Genomic DNA, 12316 nt, shown 5'->3' on the forward strand with positions numbered 1-12316 from the left:
AGAGCCGAAAAGCCTAGCACAATTGTGAGATATGCAGGATGGCAGTGAGAGGAGTAACTGCACCTTCTATTAAACAGACATAAAAGCAGGTAATTGACATAAAATACACCTTGACCTGTACCACTTGTTCTATTTGCTAGAGGGCACTTAGTACACTTTTCAGGTATGGTGTACGTTTTGCCTATGCACGATTGTTTAATGATATGTTCTACAGCAGTTGGAAGAGCACTTCAAGACACTGCTAGACTGAGAGTAGGAATTCTGTTAGGCTCTGAGCCTGCAGCTATGGCCGGCCAGACTGGTAACAGACATAGCCAAGGAGCCTGAGGAGTGCTACTGCTTCTCTTCTCATACCCACAGTCAAGGAAGTATTTAAAAGACAGATACACACAGTTGTGAGTAACAGCTTTTCTGCTGCTCCTCATTTTTCCTTCAGAAAGCTATTATAACAAGATACACACAAGCCTTTTGTTAGCATTGAGCCACAAGGCTTCTTTTATACCCTGGAACTGGCAGACATGTGGACTACAGGAACTTCTGACTTCGAGATTCCTTTGGTGTTGCCTTCTTTTCAAGCAATTCTTTAAAGAATCAAGTTTGACAGACATGAAAACATACATAGGAAAGGTAGCCACTTTACTCCAGCACAAAGAAAATGCCTCACCAAGTTGTTTGAAGTTTTCCTGTATACCTCCCCAGGTATTCTTCTCAATTACAGACTTGACAAGGCCCCAAGGCTGTTTTTTGTACTTCACTTCTGCAGAAACCCTAATAAACAGAATACAATAGTGAAAGAGTGCTCTTCTGGGTAGCACAGTGATAGAAATCTCTTATCAGAAGCAGGCCTCTAGCTTTTGTCCATAATCTGAAATACTAACTGCAATTGCCTTGGCTTTCCACCTGCACAGCACCTACACTGAAGTAAGACAGACAGTACCAAAGAGCACATATCTAGCTAAAGACTCAGATCTGAATGTCCATATTACAAGAAACATTTTGAAGTGCATTCCTTCAGACTAGCAGAGAATTTCTCTCCTCTGAAGTGATCACATTTTAACGCACATTCAAAATAGGCTTGAGGCTTTCAGATCATGAAGTCCTGAATTTATTCTGTATGTGTATACATATGTATTATATGAGCAGTGCAATGGCAGCAGCTAAAATTCATCATCACCACTTATGTGCCGAGTACTCAGATCCTACCCCAAAACTAAAATCTGTCTTTCTGTACGACAGAAGGGAAGTGACATTCCTGCTTTGCATTCCCCAGGTCAAGCTAATCAATAATGCTTCCAGAATAGAAATGGCATAGATTCCTTCAGAGTGTTGCTTTTAAGAACTGAATGAATCCCAAAGCTGTTCACAAAGGACAAAAGGGTAGGCTGTGATTTTGAACTCTTTAAGTCAAGAACATACCTTTTTTCAATGCTTGCAAATAATTACCCAAATCAATGTAAGCCCACTGTGTTTCTAGTCTAATAGAACAGCTTCTTTCAAATAGTATTTCTGAGCCATTTTAAACACAGTATAATAAAGCCAGCTGTAACACCACCACGCACCTTCTGTTCTATACACGCATGCTCTGTGCACCATATTGAAATCTAGGTTTTTGGTCTTACCCTGGGATTGCCATGTGTCTCAGATAAAAAAACCACAGCCCTCAGAGGAAGAGGGACTCATGAAAAATATATATAAAAAAAAAAAAAAATCATTCAGAACAGGACCTTTCTTCTCCCAGTAGAGAGCGAGCCTTCAACGCGTTTATAGCCTGAGAGAAGCCAGAACAAAATTCAGGCTTCCTTACCTTTCCTGGGGACTGATGAAGTTTGAGATAAAACAGAGGCAGTACAAGAAATGATAATATAGTCAGAAAGTCACATAAGCATCTGAAGGGATCAAGTTTCACATTAAGCGCATTTTTAACACATGAGAGAGAAAAGAGAAGTGCCTTTTTAGATTCCCATATCTAGGTAGCGCTTAATAATGAAGTCTGATTCACTTAAGCACCCTCCCTTCAAAAGTAGGTACATTTCCATCTTCTCTGTACCTTCTTATGAAACTGTCCCCTCTGCAGGCCCTTAGCAAGGATATCTGGGAAACTCTGTAATAAAACATCATAGTTTCAATTTTTCCCCACTCACACAGGTGCACTTAAAAATTCAAGGCCACTCAGAGCCCAGTTCAGCCTTGGAGATGAGATCCATACCTCAGAGTCAAAGTAAGAGTTCATTTCTCACTGCATTAATGAAATCTAAATACAGCATACATGTGACAAGAAATAAACCAAGCTTATTTTTCAGAAGAGATCCCTAATTTCAAGAGAAGCTGACCTCCTCTATGCTGATGGCAGATCTTTAGAGAAGCACACTTCATCAACCTGTAACATACCTGCCTCAGCTTCTCCCCTCCCACTGTGCACCACTCAGGCTCACCGTAATCGACACTTGTGATTGGATGTGCGGCTGATGCAGTATCTATTCACAGTGTAGAAATAATCGTGGTAGGGGACATCATGGGTCAGCACCTCAGCATCCACTTGGTAAGATTGACCTTTCTGGCTTTGCTTATGCAGGATCTACGGTAAAAGAAAATAAGAAGGTATATTCATGGTACCTGTTTGGCTTCTCACCACCACCACACCCACCCCCCCACCCCCCCTTTCAGCCTGAATTCCTTAGGTTAGATCAACAACTTCAAGTGAACTAGAGCAGGGAGAGAGCCTGAACACCCAGAATAAAAAAGTTACTAATGGCAAGTATAGATGGGGTGGGAAAGAGAAGATGCCTCCCTGTGCAACAGTATTTCCCCACTGCCATTTCAAGTACCAGATGCAAGGCTGGCCACTGACTCGCAACCACAGCTGCTCTTTGAGACTGATCTATGAGACCTTTCTCAAAGCATAATTACAGAATGCTTGAGATTGGAAGACACCTCTGGTGGTTATCTTGTCCAAGGACCCTGCTCAAGAAGGGCCATCTAGAGCTGGTTGCCCAGGACCAGGCTTTCCAGTATCTCCAGGGGAGAAGATGCCACAACCTCAATGGACAACCTATTCCAGTGCTCTGTCACCCTCACTCTCCCTTCAGATACTTACAGACACATTGTAAGATCATCCCTGAGCCTTCTCCAGGCTTAACAGTCCCAGCTCTCATTTGTTTCCCGTGAGATGCTCCATTTCCTTAATCATCTTAGTGGCCCTTTGCTAGACTCTTTCCATCTCTCCTGGAGAGCCCGTAAGTAGACACTGAAAGCATTTCATTGCATCTTTTCACCCCTAAATTCATAAGAGATGCTAATATTTCTGCCCACAAAGTCTGTGGCAGAAGCTTACAGCCATCTGCAAAGGCAGAAAGCCTCTCTGATTTCATCAGCATTTACTCACTAATGGTGAGAGTCAGCAATCTACCTTAGAGATGCTACCTTTAAATTGCAGATGCACTGCAGCTCACTGAACTCTAAACCTTGGTCAGATCTCCAACAGGCTGTACATCTGACCTCTCCCCTGCATTAAAGGGCATCAGAAAGATACACACATGCACACAGTACCTGCTTTTCAGTTGCAGTTGTGAACTTCCCACAAAGTGGATTGTTAATTGTTACAGTGTACGTCAAAGTCCTCAACTGATTGCCATTGGAATCTCTATTCCAAGGGGTTGATACTGCATCTAGATGAGAAATTATGCAAAACCTCACATGTAGATTACCTAAAAAGCATTATCTCTGCTTTTTCACATCTTAACAATTTAAGAACAGTAGTGGGGAGAGAGACAGAAAACAGATTCCAAATGGGTGTGTTTTTTTCAGGAAAAGTGAAAACTCTAGTTCACTGATGAACAAAGGTGAAGTACTAAGGGGCTGAACCTGGGTCTACTGAAAGAGACTTGAGGGTGGGAGAAGAGTAAGCAATTAAATGAAAATATGTCACTTTTGCCACTTTGCCTGCCAAGCTGACACTGAATAAATATTATTACCCTTTTTGACTTTATTTCTGTTCATATGATATCAATGAATAAAGTTTACTCATCCAGAAAATTAAAGCCTGTGAGTATCTTTTAGGAGGATACAAATATCTTGCCCCTGCGCCAGCTGTGCATGTTTCACTATTTCTGGAACACAACATAATCAGAAATACCCCACAGATTGCATCACTTTAAAAGCCTAACCCAAATTCAGCCATTAAGGTGCAGTTTTGTGGTACACTGAAATGAGGATTTTACATTGAAGTATAACTGATCTACAAATCTATGGAAACAACAGGCTAGCTTTAAATATCCTCTCTCATAGTAAAGCTTCAAAGCTTCAAAATTCTTTTTAAGCAATGAGAACCTTAGAATTCAACTTAGCCCTATATAATTTCTCAGAGTTCGAAATTTTCAGGATAGTTTGCAACACAGACAGAAAGGAGAAGAGTGCATTACCTACTATACTCCTGGAATTGAGAAACCTCTGCATGAAGTGAGAATTGGTGAAAAGGATTTCAAACATCTTGTCTGCAGTGATATGGAAAACTCTGTTTATAAAAAGTCTCCCATAGAGATCATTCTCAGAGACAGTCTCCTTCACTGCTAAGGAAAGGCAGAGAAGTCACATTAAGAACAGTATTATGAAGAAACTTTATAATGTTCCAAGCTTTATTACAGCTCAAATCCTTCCCAAGCTTGCATCAGCATTTGTTTCTCACTCTCAAAAAAACAGTAATGACAGCAGCACATGATTTGGTAAGTAGGTTGTCTTCAGAAACAAAGTCCAGAATTGATTTTCAACACCACTCCCCCATTTCCCTATGCAAACATAAAATGATAAATCAACATCACAAGGTCCCATCCTTCTAGTTTTGTCTTCAGTATTCTACTAATCCTACTACAAGAATCATTGTGGAAGACAAAAAGTTAGCATAATCTTCATTAATATACATAACTATTATACAAAGGACACATGCATAGCAAGCAGCACAGTGAAACTATACTGGCTTTCTTACTTATGGCTAGTTTCAGAATTCTGCCTTTGACATCTGTAATGCTAATAGTGTTCACAGTCTAAGAGACCAGGTAAGCTCCCATACAGTTCTTCCCTCCATACCGAATCGTAAGAGGAATGCAAGAGGTTCCCTGCTCCATTTTGCAGTCCTGAAAAGAGCATCAAGATTGCCATCCCCAATTCAAAACCTGCAACAAGCACCCCAGTGCCATTCTGTGGCTGCAGCACCGATCTTTGCTATTTTACTCCTTCTTGTTGGCTGCTGGCGTGACTCAGCTTCGTGGTCATCTCAGCCACTCTTGCAGGGTATAAGGGACAGAATTATGATCCTGGAGGGCAAACAGTTTCCTATGCCAACCCCAACTCAAGCTGCTTATGCTTTAGGAGCAAGTCCATCCTAAGGTATGAGTACCAAAACCAAACAAAACCCCCCACCCACATTACTGAAACAAAACAAAAAGCCTGAAAGCAAATCTTGCGGGAACCAGATGAAAGTCTAGCTAACCTTTCAACTGATAGAAATGAAAGTTCAGAGCTGGCAAAGGTCAGTGCTAGCCACCAATGCAAAGCTAGCCTAAATATCAAGCTATGGCTCCTATAAGCTAAGGTTACAGCACTTAAAACATTACTGCTTAGTAGCAGCAGTCAGTATGGATGAATGCAAACACAGCAACTGAACACAACAGTCCCTCAATGAAATCCAATTCTGACTGAGCAGACTTCCAGTCTAGTGCTGCTTCTAGCCTGCTAGAAGTCCCTGTTACACATCTGCCTTCAAAAATGTTCTCTTTGACCTTATCATACTTCAGTGTAGGATTCCAAAAGCAAAGCATGACTGCCATATTTTTGTGCTTGCACGAAAGAGAGACTTCCTTCCCATGCTATGTTCCGCTTATGCAATTACAAGTGGGGACAGAAAGCAAACACGTATTTTAAGAGATACATTTAACCAGCCAATATGCAGTCATTACATGCCAGAATACAGATTCTGCTCTGCTGAAACATTCTGTGGGAAGCCAGAAATTCAGCCTGGCTTTTCAGCTTATGTTCACTGTATTTCCTCTTGGAGCAGAACCCAATTCCAGCAAAATGCAGACCAAGTGAACTGTAAACTTGACCTCAGCTAACAAGGCCTCAACATTACAGACCTCTCTTTCAGAGTTCACTCTCCACTTCCTTTCACTAAGAGATAGGAAGCTTCAGATATTGGTGTTGACATCCTCTTTGCCTGTTGCTCATCGGCTAATATGCATGGAATCAGACACCAGGTAATTCAAAACTGGTTAGTCTGAGTCTCACTCAGCTGGACCTTGACAGGCCCACGGAATCTGCTACCACTTAAAAAAATACAAAAGCCCAGACATATGACCAAGCCACTGTGCATCAGATAAGCTCTGACAGCTATTTGTATATGTCTTAGCAAATACAAGATAATACAAGTTACCTTTGCCCCAGTGAGGCTCAGCTGAACTACACAACTTTACATTCACCTGAAACTCCTGAGGACAGCTACTATGTTTATGATAATGCAAGGTAATTCAACAAGCCACAGCAACTTATGATATGCACAAAGCCCATACATTATTACCTTGATGTGCAGACCTTGCTACTGAGATACTTTACTCTTTGAGCATGATGTCTGTCCTCCCTGTACTAAGTCTTAACAAGAGCATCCATGGGTCTACACAATATTCCTGTACAGTATTTGTATCTAGTCATGTCTCTAATAAGGAATAGTCAATGAAGTGCCAAGTGCATGAGAGCATTATTAAGAAATATGTTTTTACTTACTCTCACCCCTTGGAACAAATTTTTAAAATTGGTGCTATCACATAAAGCAGTATTTTCAAAAAATCCAAGCTGAAACTGGGCTGACAGATTAGGCCCATCAGCCACTTTGGATGCTGAGATTCAAACAACTCTCTCCCAGAAAACCTGGAAAAGCCTTTAATACAACAGGTCTGGAAGGTGCATGCATGTATGAATGCTGCTGTGAGTTCCACACCTGTGGAAGAAAGTTACTGCATACACCAGGAGCTTGACAAACTTCAAGTCGCTTCCATCTGGGCTTCCCAGAGTTTATCTGTAGGTGAAGCAGCAAGCAGGAACAGAAGCATAGCAAAGATTAACTGTACAGTTTACATGCTAGCAATTTAAACAGGATAGAAAGCTTCAACCACTTGTCTCTGCCACAAATGAATACGCCTGTTTGCCGACTGTTTTAACTCACACATAAATCTACCTTCCTTTCATTTACCTCAATACTAGAACAACAGCAAGCATTTACCTAGGTGTGGCTTAGAAATACTGTTTATGAACAGAGTGTTTTGTGCAGGTATCTAGAAATCAGTCTTAACTCCTTAAATTTTAATGCTGTTCTAACACCTCAGCAGTATGCAATTATCAACCACTAACTCTCTTAGCCTGTCACATTTATAGATGAATTGATGCTGCTGTCTGATAAGAGAACATAGGATTATTCTGACTTTAGTTTAGGACCCTAGGGACCCAGAAATCCAGAAGTAAACCTAGACTGAACCAGGGCACTCAGTAATGAGAGCAGCAAGCCTGTTCCCTCCCCCACTATTGCCTTGCACTTCATAAGGTCATTTTCATCACTGCAAGGCAAGATGTGAAATAATATCTGAACATAATATCATGATGCAGCAGTGATTGCAGAGGTTTGGAAAAATTTGCAACACAAGAAAAGAGACAGAAAACTGGAAGAGAGGAAAGGGGGAGAGGGAAAAAAATGTTCTTAAAATTCCTGTAAACAACCAACAGCTCAAAGTAAGCACACACCACAAGCAAATTAAAAAAGCTGAACTGATAAGAGTATAAGCTATAAAACAAATTAATAACATGGTTGATTTTTCCACTCCACAGAGCTGGGGGAGGATCAGGAGAGAAAGAAGCATGCATGCAAATCTTGGCACTGTGAGGATTTCTATGCCTCTGTGGGTAGGTAAAAATTGCACACTGCACAAAAAGGTATGCAGACAGGAGCCTTTAACCATATACACCTGAAATCAAGTCAATAAAATCAGTTCCTGAAGTGAACATGTTCCAGACACCATCTATTTAATGACTGCATCAGCAATATTAACCATTATCAAAGAACTCCCCTAAACTTTAAAACACTAAGGACAAAATTAAATTGGGGAGTTACTGAGTATGAATTATAACAACGCCAGCTTCTTCCAGTTCACAAGATAAAAACCTCATGCCTTTAGATAACTCAACCATGTATCTTCCAAACCCCAAAGTAACAAGTAATTGGTATTTATATATTCAAAATACACACTTCCAGTATTTTGATTAAAATGGCAACAAGACAACAGGGCCACTTTTCCTTACATACACTGCACATCCAAAAATCTCACATGGGGGGGGTGTGTGCTGACGGCTGACCCAAAACCAAACAGGACTGAACTAATTTCAACCACCCTGCCTTTAAAATATCTTCTGCCCTTTATATCCCTTTCTGCAAAAAAGGTCAGTGTACCCATCCCACAGCACTACAGCACAAGCAGTTATGCCCTCCTGCAGACCACACATTTAAGGTGGTTATTAGTACAATACAGAAAGTCTCACAAAGGGCATAAGTCACAAAGGGGATAAGGGATTTATCATGTCCTCATACACGGTAAAGATTTCCAACACAAAAGACTGTTTCCTGCTTCCCCCTTTCTAATTTCCAAGTATTCTATGCTGCTGAACACTGTCATTTAAAAAACAAACCCAAAACACCAAAAAAACAAACAAAACCCCCAACAACAAACAAACAAAAAACCCAACAAAACCCAACCACACAAACCAAAAATCCACAACAAAAAAAAACCAAACCAAAACCTACATACAAGAGTCATGTGAGGAAATCCAGAATCTTCTGACTCTATTTTGGAAGTAGATACTCTATGCTTGACCTAAAAATCGTTTTCTGAAATTCAGAATCTAGACCTCAAAAACTAATTTTTAGCTTAGCCAGAAGTTTGTCATGGCTTGAGACTGATACTCCAATTTATTAAACCAAACAAAAGCACCAAGATGCAAGTCAAAAGGCCCAGTTGTGCATAGGAAGATGCACATCCCCCACTCCCAGGTAAACAATGTGAGAATGACTTAGGGCAACAGAAGAAGAGCTGCTAAGGCTCTGGCATTGCAGCTTGGGTGTCAGCTGAACCTGCAGTTGGAAGTACAAGTCTTGAGCTTGCCCATCACCTTATCTGCCAGGACACCTCCACTGGTAGCCTGCACATGAGCCAGAGGCCACAAGAGAAATTAATTGCATGGGTAAACCTTTGCCATGTAGGAAAGCTAGTTTCATTTGCATGAAGGAATTCACCTTGTAAGAGTATGGGACAACTGCAATAGAAACCAGACAGAGAAACAGAAGAAAAATATTCTAAGCATGAAGAAGGGAATCTGAAAGAAAAGATTAATGCTGTGGGACTAGAAAATCCTGCTCTGAATAAGAAAGACTAGTCTTGGGGGACGGGAGGGAGAAATAGGAAAAGCAGCATGAAGTCAGTTCTTTTTTTAAAGAGACATCTCCAATTTAATATGCTCTATTTATTCAACATTACCAACACAGAAGTGATGGGGAATATTTTCTGCTAGCACTTAGGCAAACAGCAGTATGAAAGACAACAGGACCATTTCGCATCAGTTTCACTGGAGACCTTTGTCGCAAAATAAAATCCAGAGACAGAAGAGAGATGTGGTACTAAGAACAGGAAAATTGCAAGATACCCACAAGCAAGCACAGAAGCAGTATGGGTGAACAAAAGGAAAGTTAGATGAATATAAAGTACATCCTCAGCCAACAACCACAATTTGCAGGCAGCCAGTTCAATCCATGACTCTGTGATTCCAACATCATGACATCTACAAGCAACTTCAGTTGCTAACTCCGAAAGGATGAGATGCAAAGTTTTTCAGCCAGATTAAGAACTGGCCTCAATTAACTGAACTCCTCTATTCCTGTCAACAGACAATGAAAGCAAATGATCTCTTCACATATGAAAGAAATATGCAGCTGCTACTGAGCACACTGATACTGTTGAGCTTTCCTATCTATCATTTGCACACCACCACACAACTTTGGAATCAATCCAGGTTGTGCACATCTCATTTCAAAGGCATTTACAGAGGTCAAAACTGGGATATTTAACAGAACATCCACCACAACTTAGTGAGCCGTCTGAACAACTATGGCCCTTTCGCACAGTTTGCCAAGGTAAGTGAAACACTCAACTTAGAGCAAGAAGTTGTCAGTGGTTAATACGGGACCACAGAACAAGCACCCACAGACCACAGCACAAGTATCTCTGTCATCCAGCCTAGGTAGAAGGCACAGTTTGCCCTTACTATCTCCCCAGGAGGTAGCAGAAATACTTATACCAAAACCACTATAAGACATACAGCTATGCTTTTCTCTCCTACAGTGAGAAGGGGAAAGGAAGCACAGAACAGCCAGGTTACAATCACTGCACTACTGTGGTCCAAGTTTCTCCTCATCTTATACTGGGTAATGATGTAGGAGTTGAGGATGAGATATTAGGATCCATTAAGATACTAACTGTGCTGGAACACAAAGTATTATCTGCTCAAAGATACATGTGAAGGTTTTTTCACCTTCAGACCAGATTCAAAATATGCACAGTACACTCCTGAAGTCTGAGAAGTTGTCTTGCCTGGGTTTTCAGTGAGTTCCTCAGTTTACCCCATCAATAACACTGAAGCCCATATGCCTTAGGGAGAAGTGTAATGAAGTGGGGGTGAGTAAATCTTTCAAAAACTGGAGAATGGTCAAAAATGTTTCCCAGCAGTTCCCAAGAAGTGAAAACAGAAGAAAGCAAAATATTTGAAGTACCCATGAGAGCATGAAAAGTGAGCAACCACCACCACATTGTCAAATAAACCTATTGTTTAATCTTTTTGTTTAAGCTGTTAGCAACTCTCTAGCCACCAAAGAAGAAAAAGCAAAACCACGATTTGTTTTCATTCTGAGCACCAGCAACTTTTTCTTCCTCCCCAGAAACTAAGATACAAAGATGTTGCTGCTACAATTCCATGAAACAAATGAGCAGCAAGTTTCATAATATCAGAAAGTTCTCTAACTTGCTCCAGAAGTGAGATGGACTTATAGATTCCAACTGCCAAGAGATTTACCTTCTTCACTGTCTGAGGCACTGCTTTTCTCTGGAGGATCTTCATTCTCATTCAGGTCCAAGGACTTTTCTAAAGACCTGCTCCTGACCAGTTTAACAGATTTTCTTTCTGAAGATGGAAGAGGGCTCTTCTTTACCTGCTTCTCACTTGGGGACTCCTCCACCTTAAACAACCAAGAGGAAAGAAAAAAAAAAAGCATTTGTCATCAGAAGCCATTTAAAAAAAAAGTTACCATCAAAGAATAAAGCCATGTAAAAGCAGACACAAGTTCTATCTGCCCAATTACCACACAGTCCAACACTAAGTTCTCCCTTTTCCACTAAGTTCTCCCTTTTCCACTGCCACAGCTTATATCCCTTCCTCTATTTCAAGTTTTCACTTTACTCTGGTAACCAGTAACAGAATTACTTATCTGTACTGTTATACCAAAAGCTGCCTTAAAAGAGACAGTTTATTCCTCATCCAGTCCTCCTGCAACCACCTGCACAGTTTGGTCCCCTTCCCTGCATCGATGCATTTACATATTCATTAAACTAACACAGATTTTTTTTACTTTTTATTGATCAGGGTTTTTTTTTCCTGACAGTTTAGCCAGGGGTCCAATAACCTTGAGGAGAAGCACAATGAAATAGACAAGACCTCCCTTTTATCAGCAATTAGATATTTGAAATTCCAAATTATATATTTGAAATGCATTCTTATTTTGTAGAGCTCCATTACCCTTTGACAAAAAAGTTTTAAAACACTGGCTAGAGCCATCCTACTTATAAAAATGTTACTTCTCAGAAACTAAGCAACAGAGTACCGTTTGCCATCTCCAATAAGCAGGAAACCCCCAAAAACATCAGTCACTGAATCAATGATGCAGCTCTTAACCCTAAACTTTAAGAACTGGTGGCTAACCTTACATGCCATTGCATACTTCAAGAAGTAATTTCTAGTGGAACTGTATGCACAAGGTTTGTACACTTCCAAATGCCAGCCAAAAAGCTTGGCTATGAGCATCAAATCATAGCTTTCATTCTAAATCTCTCCTCAAAGCTCCTGTTGCCTCCAATGAAACAGCTGAAATCAGCAGTATTACAGCCTCTACATGCAGTACCACACAGACCATAAAATAAGTAAGATCAGGCCTCCTTTATTGAGTAGCTCCAATTCATCTGCA

General features: G+C 40.7%; 1 protein-coding gene across 6 annotated transcripts in view; it reads right to left on the reverse strand.

Moving 5' to 3' along the window:
• Positions 1 to 12316, reverse strand: part of GRAMD1C (GRAM domain containing 1C) — a 64353-nt gene that overhangs the window by 6825 nt on the left and 45212 nt on the right. For 5 of the 6 annotated variants that reach the window (XR_009743470.1, XM_061453807.1, XM_061453809.1 and 2 more), the window contains 5 exons: positions 11152 to 11314; positions 4419 to 4565; positions 3547 to 3665; positions 2433 to 2575; positions 665 to 768 (listed from right to left, as the gene is read on the reverse strand). Coding sequence is in view for 5 of the 6 variants with exons in the window: in XM_061453807.1 (XP_061309791.1) it covers positions 665 to 768; positions 2433 to 2575; positions 3547 to 3665; positions 4419 to 4565; positions 11152 to 11314 (676 nt within the window). In the remaining variant the exon portion in view is untranslated. The remainder of the gene's footprint in view (positions 1 to 664; positions 769 to 2432; positions 2576 to 3546; positions 3666 to 4418; positions 4566 to 11151; positions 11315 to 12316) is intronic. The other variant, XM_061453808.1, reaches the window with a different exon arrangement.

The sequence above is a fragment of the Pezoporus flaviventris genome, unplaced genomic scaffold (genome assembly GCF_033815535.1).
Source record: "Pezoporus flaviventris isolate CSIRO_AGI_PZ_B2104156 unplaced genomic scaffold, CSIRO_AGI_Pfla_v1 ptg000015l, whole genome shotgun sequence".
In the NCBI taxonomy this organism is placed as follows: Eukaryota; Metazoa; Chordata; class Aves; order Psittaciformes; family Psittacidae; genus Pezoporus; species Pezoporus flaviventris.